Below are 20,389 nucleotides of genomic sequence, written 5' to 3'. Positions count from 1 at the left end.
AGTGCTCTTTTTCTGGAGGCTGTTGGAATCCAACCTCCACGTTATATTTTAGTCATGACCCCTGCAATCTAACTAGGCCGATTTGACTAATCCACACCGATATATTTTCAAATGAATCTATGGCACTGAGAAAGCTTTGTAGGTTAAGATCAAAACTTCCATCTATTTTTAATTAATCACATTAATGCCAAAAATTATCTGAAGCACAGAATTTCAATATTTAAAACTGCCTCATTACCTATTTAACCCTTTCAAGTGCCCTACAGATGTTTGATATCATTGTAGCAATCCAAGAGCCATGTGGACTTATGGATACAGATCATGTATCTTCCCTAATGCTTTCAAAGGAACCATGCCATTTTTAAAGGAACTCATGCACGTCTCAATGCATATTATTACATCTGAGTACCTGTATTTAAAGTCACCTTCCCTGGCTCTGTAGATTAAGCAGTAAGTTATGCATTTTACTATGATCTGTCAATTCATGTTTGACACGGAGTAGAATTAATGCTTAAAATTATATAAACCCTGTGTCTTTACAAGCAGGCTGAGCCGGCTGCAGGGTTGACACATTCAAGCAAGAACCTTTGGCTAGCCAGAGCATGGTCCGGGCTGAACTGCGCCACTAGACAGGCTGGCAGACCTCGAGAAGGGAGATGCTTATGTGGGCGATAAGGTGAAGCCATTACTATTGTGTGGCTCTGCCAATAAAAGGAACTATTTTAAGTTGCTGAAAATGGAACAGGAAAAAGCAGACGCGAGACAGTGATTCCAAAGCAATGAACCTAAGCGGAAGCGGATCTGGGACACAGACAAGGGGCAGAGCATCGCAACCACAAGGGGTCATTCCCAGGTGCATTGGGGGCGGGGGGAAAGGGGGCCTCTGCTAGGACAATAAACCAGGCCCATCAAAGAAACCTGAAAAGTACAGCAGTGTTGAGAGCCAGAGAAGGGGAAGGATCCTGAAGAGCAGGGTTCTTGTTCCGGCTCCTTAATTACTAATCCTTAGCAGACCCTACCCTACAAGCCAGTAGGGGATAAGCACAAAATAACAGAGCTCCTCTATCCTGTTCCCACCTACCCCCTACCTTCCTGACATACCCTCTGCCCCCCTCTATGCCAAAAGGGCGGGATGGTGCAGCTGATGCAGGCTCCAGATCCCACACACCTGCGCCTAAGCCGGGGTACTCACTGCTGAATATTAGTAGAGAGCTCCTGAGTGGCACAAGGATCAGATCTCATTAGAAAATACAGCTCATAACATCCTGCAACCTTTAAGTGGCCGCCTCCTTGGAAAGTGCCTCTTGACTGACTGATCTAATTGGCACTCTTTCTGCTCCCTGCCCTTGGAAACAAAGGTTCCTCACGCCCGGGGGAAAAGCACACTGACAATTAGGAATGTGCATCATGCAGGGGTTTCGGGTGGGTTGAAAGATGCACACAAATCATTTATAAGAGCACTGTGGGGCCTTTTGTGTGTGTCCCCACTTGATGTGAAGCCCAATGGGCACGGATCGAATGCAAGCCAGCACAGAATATGGGTCCAGTGCCTCCTAGGCTCATCGGCGAATTGCCGTTTTTTAGAGGCCTCTCTTCTTCAGCATAGCCCATCGATCTTGTGGCAAAACAGTCGGGTTTGAGTCTGCAGCCCTTACTCGCGTGAGGGGTCAAATGAACGTCGAGACAGTGCTTTTAATGGGACTGCTCAAATGAGAAAATGCTGCTGAAACAGAGCCAGGGCTGCAGAATTGCTGCTTTTATGTTACAGCCATGCGCATGCAGGCATGACGGCCATAGTTTGGCAAGAATATTTAGAGCTATTTACCTGCACAAGCCTACATGAGCCAAGAGCAGCGCTGCCTACGTTCAGCACATGCCCAGCGCCGTGATGCTAGGAACCACACTGACCTTCTCACACCTTTCGCTCACTGCTGCCCTCCCCACACCTCTCAGAGCTCTCTGTCCCGTCTGTATGGCTTTCGTACATCTTTAAATTGTAAGCCTCGGGGGGAAGTGGGGTGGTAGCAGCATTTACACTAATAGTGCTAAGTATTTTGTTCCAAGAGGCAGCCTGGTTTAGTGGGTACCAATCATAGAATCATAGACTATCAGGGTTGGAAGGGACCTCAGGAGGTCATGTCGTCCAACCCCCTGCTCAAAGCAGGACCAATCCCCAACTAAATAATCCCAGCCAGGGCTTTGTCAAGCCTGACCTTAAAAACTCCAAAGGAAGGAGATTCCACCACCTCCCTAGGTAACGCATTCCAGTGATTCACCACCCTCCTAGTAAAAAATTTTTCCTAATGTCCAACCTAAACCTCCTCCACTGCAACTTGAGACCATTATTCCTTGTTCTGTCATCTGCTACCACTGAGAACAGTCTAGATCCATCCTCTTTGGAACCCCCTTTCAGGTAGTTGAAAGCAGCTATCAAATACACTACCCAGCACAATGTCTATACCCTACCCAGCACAACGGGGCTCTGAGGTTGGCTGGTTCCTTTCGGGCCTAGGTGCTGTTATACAAAACCAAAACATAATACAACTGTTGCATGTCTGTTGTACAATCATTTGCAGTGTTGCTGTAGTCATGCTGGTTCCAGGATATGAGGTAGACCAGGTGGGCGAGGTAATGTCTTTTATTGGACCAAATTCTGTGGGTGGGAGGTGCAAGCGTTTGAGCTTCACGGAGCCGGGGAAGGAAACTAGAGGTGTGCACAAGAATTTGGAGGGATGAAGGAACCAGTGGCAGCAGAAGTAGCTTTGAAGGACCCAAAGTGGTTAAGAGAGAACACTGGGCCCAGATACCTCACACCTCCAGGCCTGCCAAGCATGCTCCAACTGGAGGAGCGAGTTAGAAGGGAGTTCAAAAATGGAGGCAAAGGTGGTAGACAGGCTGCAGGAGAAAGGAACCCTTCTCCAGGAAGCCAGGCAGAAGGCCGAGAGTGGGAGGGAACCCCAGAGTGGGTAAGGCTCACAGGCAGGGCCTTCTCCAGTATCCTCCCCTTTGAGGATCTGCAGGGACCTGCTCATTTGGACTCTTTGTTTGCTGAGTGAATGGTTCGACTATGGCAGCCATGCCCCATACTGAAGGGACCTATGGGTAGGAAGTAGCCCAGGGAAGTGAACTTGGACTTGCTGCAAGGGGGACCCTGCCGGTGTTGCTTCCCACAGGTCTCTGGGCTGGGACCCGGTGGAGGAGGAGGGCCCGAGTCTCCCTATCACACCTTCTTAAGAGACAAGGCCTGGATGCCGGTGGGAAGCTGGAGATTGCCGGCTTACAATCAAGAACAGGCACCCCTATCAGAGAGAGGGGGAAGGGGCAGAAAACAGATGCGCTAACCACTAGACATCCCAGCCCTCTGAGTCCCCATCACACGGCCACAAATTGTCTTTGCTATATCCAGCCCTCTCTCTAATCGGTAACAGTAATGGGATCTTTGGCAACAGCTTTCTCCTCCAGTTTTGGTTACAGACTAGACTGATGGAGACCAGTGATGCTAAACACACAGGCTCTGTGATAAGCCGCGAAGCTGACTTCCACTTGCCACCACTTTCACGTATCAGAATTGCTAAATTTGCTTGTCACTTTATAGCCTCTTCTGACTGTTTCTCTTCTTTGGTTACTCCTAGTGAAATAGTTCCACACTATATACCAATAGAAATACAAAAAGGTGGAAGAAATGTGCAGGCAGACACTGAATCAAATGGACACAGAGTACACCAGATTCTGCTCTATTACACTAGTATAAATCCAGAGAAACTCCATTAACTTGTAGGAAGTAACATCAGTGTAAATGAAAGCAAGTTTTGGCCCAGTTGTCACATCTTTTATAGTTCTTAATAAACCACAAACTAGTCATTCTAATCTGGTCTCGGATGGTAGCCAGCCCCAGATGCTTCTGATCGAGGTGTGTGCCCTCACTGATAGACCCATTTTAACAAGCTCACGGAGAGGACTTTCTCTAACAGTGCTAAAATATATTACAGCAACAGCCATTTAAATTGCATCTCGGAGAACTCAGAGCAGGAGCAGGATTCTGCTGGTCTCACCTGGTGAAGAGGTAACAACCACCATCTTGGCCACCACACCAGGGACTGAACTAGAGACCGTTAGAGCAGAAAGCCGGAGTGTGTCTATAGCTTAAGCTAAAGAGCCAAGCTCTGTAGCTGGGGATGTAACAGACTCACATCCTCTATGGACCAGGCATAGCAATGGGGAATCAAAGTACACATTGATCATTGGGTTATACAGTTCCTGACAACCGTCTCCAGGCCTGATTCTGCTCCCACTCACGCAGGGTTTACATGAGCATGTCTCCTTAGATGTCAATGGAGTTACTCCTGATTTACACCTAAGCAGAATCAGGCCCTCGGTCTTTGACGTTATACCTACTTTCACAACCATCAGAGATATACAAATAAGCTGATGGTCATACTTTGGAATTGAGCCATGACTATAGAAAAATGGGAAAATGTGCAAATGTATATACAATGAGTAGTTCATCCTAGATCCACGCAGAACCTTTATTACATCTTCAACCGGCAGCTTCATTCATTCATTACCTGTTTTCAGTGCCCTTGCAGCATATATTATTAAAGTGTAAACTCTCTTACTCTAACTTGCAATCTTCAACATGTTTTGACACTTGCTAACCAACAGTTCTCCAGAAAACATCTACTTGAAGTTATTAATTATCTACTCTTGACTTTGAACAGAGCTAACACAATGTTTCTGCTGTTTGGCTTCCAGTTCACAAAACATTTCTTGCAAATTATCTAATCAACATTGATACAAAGCATGAAAGCAGGTCAAAAATTCGAAAAGTTTGCCCTGTGGGAAAGTTTGATATGGGAGATGTAGTCCAGTTGGGAGGCCGAAGCCTAGAGGACAACAGGGACATGAGACAATTGAACTCTAATTTCCATGTGGCAACTCAGGAGACACCGATTGATATCTAACTGACCCAATGCAAAATGTTTCAATTTGATAAATCAAAATATTTTGATTCAGATTAACCCAATCTGAAATTAAATATTTTTTTTCAATGTTCCCAACAGAAAATCAAAACACTGGCAAAAGTATTTTTTTTTCACTTAAAAAAAATCAATTTTGAAGAAAAAAAGCATTTTCTTTTGCCAAAACATTCTGATGGAAAATTCCTGACTAGCTCTATAGAGCAGCGGTTCCCAGACTAGTTCCGCCGCTTGTGCAGGGAAAGCCCCGGCCGGGCCGGGCCGGTTTGTTTGCCTGCCACGTCCGCAGGTTCAGCCGATCGCGGCTCCCAGTGGCTGCGGTTTGCTGCTCCAGGCCCATGGGGGCTGCTGGAAGCCGTGGCCAGTATGTCCCTCGGCCCGTGCCACTTCCAGTAGCCCCCATTGGCCTGGAGCAGCGAACCGCGGCCACTGGGAGCCGCGATCGGCCGAACCTGCGGATGTGGCAGGTAAACAAACCGGCCCAGCCCGGCCGGGGCTTTCCCTGCACAAACGGAGGAACTAGTTTGGGAACCACTGCTGTAGAGCATCTAGAGAGTTCTTATGAAATCTTCCACCCAAGATCTTTTTATAGGGCTTGACTGTGATCCTTTTACTCTCATTGAACAATATCCTACTCTACAAATAGTCGCACTGACTCCATCGGGACTTTTCACAGAGTAAGGTACCACTCATCCTGGCCCACAGCTATTTCTTTTAGACGTTAGATCAAGGGTAAATTTATAAATAGTTTCTAAAAGTTTAAAATTATTAGTAGTTATTTTAATAAATGGTTAATTGTAACAGAGTTCAACAGATCAATATATGACTTATTACCATCTACAGCACCTTCTCCGGTTGTGTTTATAGCACACACTCATGTCTGTAACACACTTACATCTGTCAATCATTTATTATCCCTTCTAAACAATATATTAAGGATACTTTTATATCAAGTGCGGCTATTATTTGTATTCTCTGAGGACACTAAATGCAACACTTTTGTGTGCATATTTATCAAACACCTAGATAATAGAGAAATCCCCTACATGCTAGGGAAAGTCAGATCCTGATACAAATTCCACAGCTGTCCTCTATCACGTAAGGAGAGGAATCAAAATCCCTGATCCAAACACACTCCAACTGCAGGGCATTTTGGATGAATATCTGAATTTTGTTGCATCTGCCCATTACTTCTAGATAGATCATAGCATCGGGTGGGTTTGTGCATTGCCACATTTTGTACATTATAGCATAATCCTGTGCAGTCTATACATTTGGAAGACATTGTACGAGTACCAGATCCACTAGGAGAGTAGATAGTTTCATACGGTACCTGTTTTATTGGAGAGTCTGAAAGACACCATCTTGTCAGGGATGTTGCACACACTCCTCACTGAAGCAATGCAGCTGTAATTAGCATAGTCCTGAGGCCGAAGATTCTTTAGTTTCAATATCTTTGTTTCCCCCTGCACACATTAGAAAGGTAAATTAGGATGAGATTAAGCCATAGGGACAGGCAGATTATCATAGCTTTCTGAGACAGACTGCTGGGATCACAAGAATATTGTATTGGGATGGCTCATTAGGAGCAGGTGACAAGTTGGAACTATCCAGGAAGAAGAGTTGATTTTAACCAACCCAGCTGCATACAAAAAGTGCTCTGCAAAAATGCTTACAGGCATGACCTAAAAGGTTAACTCCCCTACATACAGTCAAACAAATGAAAGAAAAATCTTGTTTTGGCAGCAGCTTTGAAGTCACAATTGCTGACTGGGTATCATTTCAGGTAATGCATCCTGAGATAAAACTTGGATAATGAAAAATCATAAGCTACTGTAAAAGGGTTCCTGCTGCTTTCCTTTGAAAACCGGCTTCCTAGAGATTTTATTTTTAGACAGCAGTTATGCAAATTATGGTGCAAAGATCTGAACAGAGTATTTAATGATGGAGCTCTTTTTGACAGGATCTAGAGAAAATTATAGCATCCAGGCAGGAAATTTTCACATAAAATACTATATGAATTGGGCATAACAGAGAACCTGCAAACAGAAACATTTGAGAAAACAACCCTTAATGAAAAAAATATACAAAATCTTATATCATTGATAGAAAAGACACAGGTGTTTATGTTTCCCTGACAAAGCGATACCAGATGTCTTCAGGAAGGACTGTTTAAATGCAAATACTCAATTTTAGATCAAATACAAAATAAAGACATCGTGGGGGGAAAAAACAGAAATGTGAAGCATAGTTACAACATCATCATTTCTATGGTAAATCATTGTCAGTTAACAGCGCGCCACAGAAACAGAAATTCAATAAAATAAAGCTGTATTAAAACGTGAACACGCAATTAGTGCCAGCATAGAAACAAAAGTATTTTTTCAAGCTCAAGACTCCCCATATTCAACGAATATTTAATCAGAGTTTATATGAGAGAAAGAAAGAGACCTTTGAGCAATCGTAGATAGTTCTCTGAAACCTTCAGCTCAATGCACAGCAGCAGTCAAAAAAAGCTAATAGGGTGTTAGGAACTATTAGGAAAGGGATAGAAAATAAGAAAGAAAATATCAGAACGCCACTCTGTAAATCCACGGTGTGCCCACACCTCCGTGTGTCCAGTTCTGGTTGCCCCATCTCAAAAAGAATATAGCGGAACTTGAAAAGGTTCACAGAAGGGCAACAAAGATGGTCAAGGGTAAGGAATGACTTCCATACTCGGAGACACCAAAAGTATTAGGGCTGTTTGGCTTAGGAAAAAAAAGATGATTAAGGGGGATATGACAGAGGTCTATAAAATTATGAATAGCGTGGAAAAAGTGAATAGAGAAGTGTTCAAACAATACAAAAGCCAGGGGTCGCCCAATAAAATCAATAGGCAGCATGTTTAATGCAAACAAGAGGAAGTGCTTTTTCACACAATGCACAAGTAACCTGTGGAACTCCTTGCCATGGGATGCTGCGATGGCCAAAAGTATAACTGAATTCAGAAAAGAACGAGGTATGTTCATGGAGGATAGGTCCATCAAGGCTGTTAGCCAAGATGACCAGGGCTGCAACCCCATGCTCAGGGCGACTTTAAACCTCTGACTGCCAGAAGCTGGGAGGGGAAGACAGGTGGGATCTCTCCAAAATAGCCCTGTTTTGTACACTCTCCCTCTGGTACTGGCCACTGTTAGAGACAGTCCACTGGAATACATGGACCATTGATCTGACCAGTACAGCATCAGTTCTTAAACTAAAAGGATATAAAAGGACAAATCTTCTTTGACTTACTCAGGCAGAACTCCCACTAAAGCAAACTGAAGCTCGGAATAAAGCAGGCATGAAGTGGCCTACACACTGAAAGAAACAAACTGAAGAACTCTTATTACAAGATTTCCTCTCAGTTGTTAATAATATTACTGTCTGGTGTATAGTTTTATTGAGACAAAATGGTTGCATAAATATCAAGTGCACAAGGTTAAATAGGAAGGATTTGGATGGCTATATGGGCTGCATTCAAAAATACTGCACATTATGAATAAGCAAAAAGAGATGAAAGTGAAATAAATGGAGCACGTGGCTCGTTCAGGAAAGAGGTAGCCTTAAATGCAACCTTAGGTCCCAGTCCTGAAAACATAACGTAGCATGCTTCACTACAAACATGCGAGTAGTGCCAGCGAAGTTAAATGTGAAAGTTAAGCAGATGTTGCATAAGTGTTCGCAGGAACAAGGGTTTAAACTAGACTGTTCAAACGCACACAATAATACAAAGGGAAATCTGTACCCCTTTTCAAAGAAGGATCAATACGGGTGACCAGCAAACACTGATGGAGATGGAAATTAACAGAGTTATTAAATCTCTTTGGTCAAATTCAGACACCAGTGTAGCTCTGCGTGAGATGGGAATGCAGGATTTCATACCTTACAACGTGCTCAGGCATATCTGGGGGACATAAGGGCCAATTTAAAGCTCATTTAAGTTGACGTGAAGACGACTGTGGAAGTCAATGGACTGTGGATCAGGCCCGTAGATACTATGAGTTTGTGAGTCTTGCAAGTTTAAGCCTCAGCTGTTAACTCCTTGATGTTGTGGACTGATCTCACAATTGTAATGCGATTTATGTTACGTCAATGTCTATGATTTGTTAAAAGTAATTTTAGCTGATTTGTGTAATTAGTGTAATTATGTCTAATTATATAATTAGTGTAAATACAGCAAATGTAATCTTATCATTGAACTGTGCAATTACAATATCTAATGATGATGATGAAGAAAATCCTTAGGGGAAAACTTGTGCAGCAAGTTTAAAGCTTTAAAAAATTCACTATCTGAACTGCTTTAGTGCATGAGTACATGTGTGTATGACTGGGTTCCCTCCCCTCACCCCCACAGAGAGTTGCTAGAGTAAGTAATCCTTGTTAACAACCGAATTGCAGAAATTCTGGTTTAAAAACCTAGAGCTAAATTTGAGTGGCAGGATTCCTAAAATGAAGATAAAACATAAACCACATTATTGCCTTATCTTCTTTTATTTAATACTGAATAAAATGGAAATACAGATAGAATATGCTGCTTCCTTCACCCCTCCTCTCTTTGGCTACAATAGAAGAGAAAAGTTAAAATATTTCAATATTTGTTTTCCCTAAACTTCATTTGATTTGGACTGACGATCCAGCTTCAAAGCTATCAAGAAGAAAATGCCATCTCAACTTCAAATCCCCAAATGTTCTAAAGTCAAATCTCTTATCCCTCCTCACATCAGCTCTCACTGTTTGCTACTGGACATATCATCAGCAGGACCAGTTATGCAGGTGTATGCAGTAAACATGTATGACTCAAACTTTTAATTACATTTCGTCCTCTTGTGTATCAAATCTCATATGCACACAGGTAGATGCGCTAATTCAACCTGAGCACCAATGTATGCAGAAAGGCTGTGGATAAGCTTTTGATGATCAATATGACAATCTGATTTATTTACTAATTTAATACACACACAGGTTCTACCAAGAGTGTTCCTAATAACCTAGGGACCATATTTTTTTTAAAAAAGGAATCTAATTTAATGTGATGCTTTCTAGCCTAATAAGAACATATCGAACAAAAGAAATGACAGCAAACGTTGCCATGTTGACGCATTATTAGTCAAGGAATCCCATCTCAGAGGGAGAATTTGACTTTTAATTAACCATTCAAAACCCTCCAAATCCACACCTCTGTGCTCACTAGAAAACAGACCACAGAGTCCCTAACTGGGTCCATAGATGATAAATTAAGAATAATCTCATTGCGTTCAGAGGTCCAGGAATGGTACTCTACCAGTCTATTTCTCATCTCTGTAAGGTTCCAGTCTGTATGTTTCTCTGTAGTATTGCACGCTATGTTAGCAAGACAGAGTGTAATACACAGCAGAAATGATGGTGCTCTCAAGTCAAAAGCTCAGAATTATTTAGGATTGTTCTGCTCTAACTCTGACTGAACGGGCAGCTGTTTGTTTCTTTCCTCAGTGTTTTTTTCAGATTTTCAAAACACTCTCTCTCTCACACACACACACGCGCGCGCGCACGCACACACACTTGTTTTCAGTAGACTGGATCTCCTTCTCCCCCACTTTCAAACTCGGGTTGATTTACGGTCTTCAGAAATACAAATGTGTTCAAAAATGTGATCTGATAGGCAGCTTTGATGGCCAATACGCCTGAGTTGCCAGAGTTTATTGGTAGCAACATTTCTGAGTAACAGCAGCTTTCTCCCCCTGTAACTTTCTATACAGAGACAATGTACATTAATTATTTGGGGAACAGGTAGGAAAAAACAGGATGGTGGGGCAGATCTTTAATTTGTGCACTTCAATGACTTCAAAGGAGCTACTTCAGTTTGCACCTGCAGCGGTTCTTACCACCCGTTATTTTTGACTTAGATTCCTTTTTAGAGGGTAGCCCAACAATTTCAAAATAAAGAGAGGTTTCAGAGTAACAGCCATGTTAGTCTGTATTCGCAAAAAGAAAAGGAGTACATCCGATGAAGTGAGCTGTAGCTCATGAAAGCTTATGCTCTAATAAATTGGTTAATCTCTAAGGTGCCACAAGTCCTCCTGTTCTTTTTGAAAATAAAGAGAGTTTTCTCTCTGTTAAATGATGCTTACAAAAATAAAGGCACTCAGTAACTCCTAGGCACGCCATCATTACGCAGCACACACAGACATGATATGCACAGCACAAGCAATCTTGCCCTAGAGCATAAATCGCCCAAACAGTGTAAGCCTAAAGAAAAGTATTCCACTTCCGTTTGTGTGCTAACTCACCATGGCTGAAAGTTACCCAGTGCCGAGAATCAGCACCAGGCCTGGGCACCGTTTGAGTACCAGTCAAAATAGGCCTTAAATGGGCACCAGCCTTGTGATGGTTCTGGGCAGAGGGGTGAAATTAGCCTAAAATGCAATTGTGTTTTCCTTGGCCATTTTAGGGTTGGACTCACAGTACTGCATGTGATTTCCACAACAGAGAAGCCAACAGCCCTACGGCGCCTTGAGCAGGTTTGCAAGGGGATGGAAGCTGGATATTTATTTTAGAGCAGCTGACTCTTCGGGTATGTCTAAACAGATCCACAGCAGCGAGTGTCGGAGCCTGGGTCTATGGACTCTGGCTCATGGGGCTCATGATAAAAATAGCCATGTAGATGATCCCACTCAGGCTGGAGCTTGGCCTCTGAAACCCAGCAACAGGGATTGGTCTCAGAGCCTGGGCTCCATCCCAAGTGGGAACATCTACTTGGGTACTGTTAGCACCATAGGGTTAGCCAGAGTCTGTAGACCCAGGCTCAGACTCGTTACCAAGGGATGTGTATTTATTTATTCATTTGCAATGTAGCCATACCCTCAGCGACTGATGAGCAAACAAAACTAGTTCCTGTTGAGAAATGATAGCACTAAAGATCCTCCGGTGCGGACTTAAATTGTATGGTGGGATTTTCTAACACCTCTACGTTACCCAAGAGTACAAACACTATTGATGTTCACTGCGACTTGTGCTCCTCAGTCACTTAGGCACTTTTGAAATTTCCACCCCCCGCCACCCATGTAAAAAGTTGTTTGGAACTAGCACCCACAAAGTGTGGAAAAGACAAGAGATCAGGCTCCCAACTCCTACCAGAATTAGATAAGAGTCAGTTTCTAACTCCCTCAGGCTCCTGAAATGAACCATGTTGGTGAAAACCCCTATACCATGCCTGATAGCTATTTCTTCAGCTTCCGTGGGGGGAAAAATCAGATGTGAAGCCTGAAATGGAAAGAAGGAAACTGTTCTTTAAGGGGTCAATATACTGTGTACGTAAGGGGGGAAAATATTATGAGGAAAAGAAAAATACTGTACCTTGATTCCTACCTGGGTAAAGAAGGGTTCATAGATTTCAACTCCTTTATCCGACCCTTGCAGTAATACCTCTTGGCCACGTCTCCAGCTGTACCGTACAGGTGGGTTGGAGTTAGCAACGCACCTGAGAAACACTGTTCTCTCATAGTAAAACTGTTCTTTTGCTTCCCCGATGCTCTGGTGAACTGTCACTATCGGGTCGTCTAAATCTGGAAAGGCAAAAAAAAAAGCACAAAAACACACAACTCAGATAACAAAATCAGCACTTACATAGAACCTAAGGTGTTTCCTACACACAAGTAAGCAACCAAGTAAGACTGCACATCTTGAAAAACAACAGGCAAGTATGAGAATGTTTGGGATCCGTTCCGAGAACAGTTACTGCTCCAAGTGTATACTCTTAGATTGTCAGTTCTTTGGATCGTCTTTCCGTTCTGTGTTGGTACACCACCTGCCACAATGGGGTCCCTTCTCACCATTGAGGCTCCTAGCTGTTACCACAAGAGAAGTAACTTCAAAACCACGCATGCTGTTAAGCGTGAATTAATGTTGCATTTAAACAATTTAATCTCGCTTTCTTTCTTAATCTCACTTAGTTAAAACACTGTTGATCAAACCCTGGAAATAATTAGTCAAGCTGTTTTAATTTGCATTGTAAGAGAAGTTTGATGTTATTTGGTGAGAATGTTTTATCTTTGCCTCTTATCGGATAATGTGAGTGTATTTGTGTTTCTTTAAAGTAATAAAATAGAACATTTTTAAGGCAGACATCTCTTTAGGTAGTTAGATATGTATTAAGATACAAACAAGAAGATCCATCCCAGGCTTTCGACACCCTTGACTCTCAATTGCTCGACTCTCCCGTTGCCTGCTCTGTCCCCATATCTACTCTAGAGACACCATCAAAGGACCCAACCACATCAGACACACCATCAGAGGCTCATTCACCTGCACATCAACTAATGTGATATATGCCATCATGTGCCAGCAATGCCCCTCTGCCATGTACATTGGCCAAACCGGACAGTCTCTACGTAAAAGAATAAATGGACACAAATCAGACACCAGGAATGGTAACAAAGCCGGTAGGAGAACACTTCCATCTCCCTGGACATTCTACAACAGATTTAAAAGTAGCCACCCTGCAACAAAAAAACTTCAGAAACAGACTTCAAAGAGAAACTGCAGAGCTACAATTCATTTGCAAACTTAACACCATTAATTTGGGCTTGAAGAGGGACTGGGAGTGGCTGGCTAACTACAAAAGCAATTTTCCCTCTCTTGGTATTGACACCTCCTCATCAATTATTGGGAGTGGACCACGTCCACCCTGACTGAATTGGCCCTGTCAGCCCTGGTTCTCCACTTGTAAGGTAACTTCCTTCTCTTCATGTGTCAGTAAATTTATGCCTGTATCTGTAACTTTCACTCCATGCATCTGAAGAAGTGTTTTTTTTTACCCACGAAAGCTTATGCCCAAATAAATCTCTTAGTCTTTAAGGTGGCACCAGACTCCTCGTTGTTTTTGTGGATACAGACTAACATGGTGACCCTTCTTGATATTTAAAATACAGACTTCCTGCTCCTGCAGTATAAATTTAAGCATCCCTGAAGCCCACAACAGAGTTTCTTCCCATTCCAAGTCCACACTTCATTCCAAGTCCACACTTCATAAATACCCCACTGCCTCTAAACAGGAGAAAGGAAAGTTAGCCCTGTAAATCGACTAACTTGACATAGTATTAAAGAAGTATATAAAGGGTTAAATTAGCTCGGCTAAAGAAAATAATTTATGGGAAGAGTAGATCCTGTTAGCAGTTCTGGGAAGGCCTTGAAAGAATGTGGCTTAATTGGAAAAACTGGACCTGAAAGGTAACTGGTAACATAACATAGGAGGAAAAGTTCTTGGGGAAAAAGGCCCCAGTGATCATGGATGGTTCTAACTAGTTTGAGTAATAAAGAAAGATTGCGCATGTTGAATCAGCAGGACCAAAACCTGGCCGAAACCTGGTTTTAGCAAAGACAGTGACAATCAATATGCCATCAATTGTTTGTTGCACTGTATACAAAAACCAGGGGTATTTCTCAGCTCCTATCTGATCATACTGGAGCAAACCAGGATGAAAGCATTATCCCTGGGTTTGATTCTTTTGTGACTCTTCTGATCAAATATTTATGAACGTGTGTTATTATATGGATGTAGGAATCACTTATTTTTTAGGCTTTTAGAGACGATTAGAGCATTTGTACAATACCATTTGGTCTTCAGCTTCTAATAAAGAAATTTAGGGTTAAATTGTGTAGTGGGAATACCCTGCCTAAACAATTATACCGATAAGCTTCCGACACTTGGCTAGCTCCTATCAAAGCAGGAGACAATTCCTTGGTATGCAGTGTTGTTTTACCAACATATTTTGGCAAGTTGTCTTAAAAATAATGGCTACATTGAAGAAAAACATGCAAATAACCCCCATCCCAGCCACCTTTACTAACTTATGTTGCACAATTTTCCACCCGCAAATAACTCAGCCTGCAAGTTTCCACTCACAATTAGTGGCAGATGGACATCTAGCTACTAAAACTTCTAATGACCAGTAGGAGGTTGCTTCTCCAAATTAGGTACTTAGGTTTCCAAAAGGCTAGGTGTAGACAGGTAGATCTAGGTGTGCTCCCAATCTGCATGTACATTTACTGGAGCTGTGTATTCATATGGGGTGACTGCATACCCAACAGTGCCTGCTTATCCACATAGACCTATCATTGCTCAATCTGCATGCACACAGTGATTGCTTGTGTTAATTCGGCACACATTTTATTGGTTAGAAAAATGTGTAGAAGCCCATGAAAAACAAACACACGCACCTATTAAACTCTAGAATATGCAGGATTTCTTCAGTTAATTCTGATTTTACCCACTCATCCACAAATTACAACCCCAGTCCTTCAAAGACTTATGCACCTGAGTAACTTTGCAAATGTGAGAAATCCACTGAATCAGTTAGAACCACTCCAGACCCTGCTTCAGCCTGGTGCTTAAACACATGCCTAACTTTCAGCATGTTCCTTGTCCTATTGATGTCAGTGGAAGGACACTCACATGCTTGAAGTGAGGCATATACTACAGTGCTTTGCTGAATCAGGTCCAGGAGAACACAGCTGCTCCATTGCTTGTTTGCAGGATTGAGGCCAATCAATGCTAAAAAATAGACATCTGCCTGAAATATGTAAGCTGCTCTTTAACGGTGTACGTCTTGATTTGAGTAGTAAGACCAGCGGCTGTGCACACTGGAGTAAGCATCTCGATTAATACGGAACACATGTTCCCTACGTCTATCCGAGTAATACGTACAATAATTCTTGGTAATAGTGAATGGATTTTAAATAAATGTTACCTTAGTTCTACCCTGCAAAATAGTGAATGTAGCATCACAGAAACAAATTATGAAACAGCTATTTCAAATTAGGATGGCATTTTATAATGAGATTTTGTTTTTCTTTTAAAGGTTATTTTATAACAGAGTAACATTTGCAAAGGAAGGAGAATGCTGAAATTTTATGTCCTCCATTCATTCAATGGCAAATAAACTACGGAAAATAGTTTTCTTAAACTTCAAGCGAAAAACACCTGGTTGCCTACAGCCCCTGCAAAATGCAGAACGCATCACACAGTAGTGGCTCTCCAGAGTCTTTGTTGATCAACAATACCGTTTACACAATACACAGTAATGACAGAGTGGAAATTTGAAACCTTTCCTCTCACGGAACCTCTTCTCATTTACTCTTTCAAGGAAAGATGGCCTTCTGGTTAAGGTACTGTGGATTTAATTCCAAGGTCTGCCACAGACTTCCAATATGAGCTTCAGCAAGTTACTTAACCTCACAGAGGTACATCTGATGTCTATCTGTAAAACGGCAGTGATGATAACACTTCCTTCATCTCTCATCTAGTAGGACTGTAAACTCTTTTGGGCAGGCGCTCTCTTTTAGTGTGTTTGTACATGCCTAGCACCGTGGGGCCTTTATCTCCACTGGGTCTAAAATAATTATCATCTTGAATCTCAAAGAAGTCAAAGCTCAGGACTGCAACAGAGGGCAAGGTCCCTGCCACACCGTTTCCATTATGTCCACTTAATGGAAAATTCTCACTGCAGAAAATGACTGATTGAGTCACTGGCAGTAAAAAATCTCTCCAGCTGCATGAGAGCAACAAAAGCAGCGTGAATAGAAAAGACAAAATAACGCTGCGTTATTTTGCAAAGTAGTTAGGAGCTTTCACTGAGAATTCAGCTACAGGTTCCATTAGCGTGCCGGGTTAGAGAAACGGTCTATTGGATTATTAGGTAAGAAGGCATTTTGCTCCGGCAATATAAAAAGTTACAAATAATTTAAAACATATTTTGTAACGCTACCAGGCATTTGCTACAGGCTGTAACTACCAGGAATGGCAACTGTCAAATTAGTTTCACTCAAGAAGGCCATTTTAAAGCTTTCTGATCAAAATGGCATTCGTAGACTGTAGTCAAAGCTCTCTTGGAATTCCGATTTCAATGCCTAGCTGAATCACCACCCATTTGTATTCAAAATCCCAAACGGACTTCTTTTTGTAATTGGTTAAACCTGTGTGTACACATTTTTCCCCTCTCCAACAGTACGTGAAGGAGCAAGCCGTTCAACAGTCTAGGCTTGAAGCTATTGACTTTAGTTCTTACAAGGCAATTAACTAGCAAAGGGGAAATGCAGAAGGAAATCTCAGGGGGGTCTAGCACAATTGGAACAGATTCAGCACAAGGTGTATTTTCCTCCCTTTGCTTTGCCATAAGACTTGCATTTTTTTAATTATCTAATTATGAAGAGTAAGGTGATTAATCAGTTATTAAATGAAACTGAAGTCATGGGGTGTTGTTTTAAGTTAAAAAGTCTATTAATCCCCCCAAATGATCACAGAATTATGTTTTCCACAGAGATTTATGCTGCCGTTAGGTCCAATTTTTCAGTCTTGAAACTTTGAATTGAACGGAATGACAGTGAAAACCCAGATGGCAAACATGTGATAAATACTGTATGGGAAATATTCCCTCCCGAAATCCTGAAACTGTTGCACAAGCAGAAATCGAAGCAAAAACTGTGTGAAACAAAACTAGACCAAACATGTCATGACCTGCAGGGCAATGACACGAGCTGGCGGAATGGGAATAAGCATTGTACAATGTGGCACATTGCTGATCTCCAACGTTTAGAAATGCTTGGAGAAATGTTATTGATTACAGACACAGCGTGGCAGCATAATGTGCCACGAGTCAGAACCCTGTGCCCAATCCTGCAACCCACACACAATCCTACAGCTTCAGAGGGGAACCAGCCCCCCCACATGGAGACAAGTGCAGGATTGCATAGCCTGCTTTTGCTACATGATTTTCCTTCAACCCGCGGGACTACAAAGTTGTCATGGTGGCGGTGGTGGTGGCGGTTTTAAATCGACCGCAATTGTCCTGAGTTGTTCAAAGAGAACGAGCCTTGGAAATGAGAAAAGGCACTTTTAAGAGTGATCTGTGGAACCGACTGAAATTGCTTCATAGCAGAGATGAACCCTGGGGGGTGGGGGTGCGGGGCAGAGAGAGAGCAGCCAGCTTCAGCAGTGTTACTGAGCGTGTTCAGTCCCTGTGAGCACGCTCGCTACAAGCCAAGCAGCAAATCTGGGGAGGGGAGCCTGTGACTCCGCATGTCACCGCCCCACGAGTCACCTCTGCTTCATAGGGTCATACTATAGGGCAGGTGGCAATAACATACCGGGGTTGCCTAACACACTTTCTATTCTTATAAAAAAAGGCTTGCAACCATTTCTTTTTTAAAAAAGGGGGTTTAGCAGCCCATGGTTTTCAGCAGGGCTCCAAACTTCTGCAGGGACACAGTCCTGGTGTCAGCACTATATTATTCTGTATGGTCTTGAATTATTCAAATATAAGAAGCCAATAAAATGTTTTTGAGACACACAATCAATAGGTTATGTCATTTGAATACACCCAAATATATAGGCTGTGGCAAGTTAGTGACTTGCTCTTATGGCAAATGAAGAGCCCTGTTTCTGTACTAACTTCAAGGCTCGCTATGAATATTGAATGCAAGTACTGAGTTACTGAAAAAAGTAGACAGAAACATGGGGATGAAAATTGGGAGTTCTTTAAAATAAGTTTACTAGATGGCCAAAAACCCAACAATTCCACAATACAGGAAGACAACTACTTTGGTTAACAGCCCATCCAGATTCTGTGGGACAGAAAAGGGTCCAAACAGGAATAAATAAATAAAGCAATATGTAACAAATTGGAAAAAAGGGGAAACAGATACAAGTTCTAATTTATACTGAATGATAAAGTGCTTAAAGCTGATAAGGGAAAATAAAGACATCAGGGAAAAATAATCCAGCCTTGGCAGGGCTAAGGACTATAAGGAGTTTTAAAGTATATTGGGAACAAAAAGAAATCTTAGCAACGGTTTAGGCCCTTTACTAGATGGAGGTGGTAAAACTGTAAATAATGATATAGAAAAGTGAGAAATGTTCAATAAATGTTTTTGTTCTGAAATTGGAAATAAGCAGGATTGATGTACTCTTTTCACATGAAGATGATGAAGTACTTTCCTGTCCATTAGTAATTAAAGAAGTAGTTAAACAACAGCTACTATGGTTAAATATTTTTAAATCATCAGGCTTGGATAATTTGTATCCAAGAGTCCTAAAAAAGCTGGCAAAGGAGATCTCTTACCCATGCATTTTAAATAAAGCATGGAGTACTGGAAAAGTGTTAATGTCATGTCAATATTCAAAAAGACCTGAGTAACTATGGCCTGGTTTGCCTGACGTCAGTCCCAAGCAAAATAACAGAAAAACTGATATGGGAGTTAATTGATGAAGAATTAAAGGCTAGAAATATAATTGGTACTATTTCGCATGGTTTTATATCAAATAGGTCTTGTCGAACCAATGATTTAATTCTTTGATGATATTACAAATTTGGTTGATAAAGATAACTGCAACGATGTAATTCATAGACTTTTTAAAGGCATTTGACTTAGCACTGCATGACATTCTGATCACAAAATTAGCACCATACAATATAAATAAAGTGCACGTTCAATTTATTAAGAACTGTACAACTTCCAGATCTCAAAAATAGTTGTCAGTAGGTAACCATCATCAATTGTGGGTGTTTCTAGAGGGGTTTTGCAGGAATTTGTATCAGGCCCGATGCTATTCAACATTTTCATCAATGATCTGGAAGTAAATATAAAATCACTGCTCATAAAAAGTGCACAAAGATTGGTGTAGTAGTAAATAACACTGAGAACAAGGCAGTCACTAAGAGTGATCTGGATGATTTAGTAAGCTGGGCCCATTCAAACAAATGCATTTTAATACAGACAAATGCAAAATTATAGCATCCATGAAAAAGGAATGTCATACCTACAGAATGGGGGATTGTATCCTGCAAAGCAGTTACTCTGAAAAGGATTTAATGGTCAACTCAACATGAGCTTCTAGTGCAATGCTGTGGCAAAAGTCAGACCCAGCTTACATCCAGAGAAGTAGCTAGTCGGAGTATGAAGGTGATTTTACATCTGTATATGGGATTGGTGAGGCCAGTACAGAAATACCGTGCACATTTTTAAAAGGATGTTGGAGAGGGTGCAGAAAAGAGCCATAAAAATGATTCCAGGATTGGAGAAAATGCCTCACAGTGAGAGACTTAAAGAGCTCAATCTGTTTAGCGTCTCAGAAAGAAGATTGCAAGGTGATTGATGACAGTGTATCAGAACCTACACGGGGAGAAAATACCCGGCACTAAGGGCTCTTCAATCTAGCAGAGAAATGAACAAGAAACAGCAGCTGGAAGCTGAAGCCAGACCAATTCAAATTAGAAAGAAGGCACACTTTTATTACAACGAGGCTAATTACTAACCACAGGAACAAACTGCCAAAGGAAGTGCTGGTTCTTCAGATCCAGACGGATGCCTTTCTGGAAGATCTGCCTTAGCCAAACACAAGTTATTGGGCTCAATAC

General features: G+C 41.9%; 1 protein-coding gene across 4 annotated transcripts in view; it reads right to left on the bottom strand.

Moving 5' to 3' along the window:
* The window catches only part of MDGA2 (MAM domain containing glycosylphosphatidylinositol anchor 2), a 644,994-nt gene that overhangs the window by 288,212 nt on the left and 336,393 nt on the right, over positions 1-20,389 (bottom strand). For 2 of the 4 annotated variants that reach the window (XM_074956572.1, XM_074956574.1), the window contains exons 4-5: positions 12,333-12,541; positions 6,310-6,442 (exon numbers count right to left, since the gene is read on the bottom strand). In XM_074956572.1, the coding sequence (XP_074812673.1) occupies positions 6,310-6,442; positions 12,333-12,541 (342 nt within the window). The remainder of the gene's footprint in view (positions 1-6,309; positions 6,443-12,332; positions 12,542-20,389) is intronic. The other 2 variants (XM_074956573.1, XM_074956575.1) reach the window with 1 other exon arrangement.

Source organism: Natator depressus, chromosome 6 (assembly GCF_965152275.1).
Source record: "Natator depressus isolate rNatDep1 chromosome 6, rNatDep2.hap1, whole genome shotgun sequence".
Classification (NCBI taxonomy): Eukaryota; Metazoa; Chordata; order Testudines; family Cheloniidae; genus Natator; species Natator depressus.
Note: the sequence above shows the minus strand (reverse complement) of the source record. Positions and strands in the feature narration are given on the sequence as shown.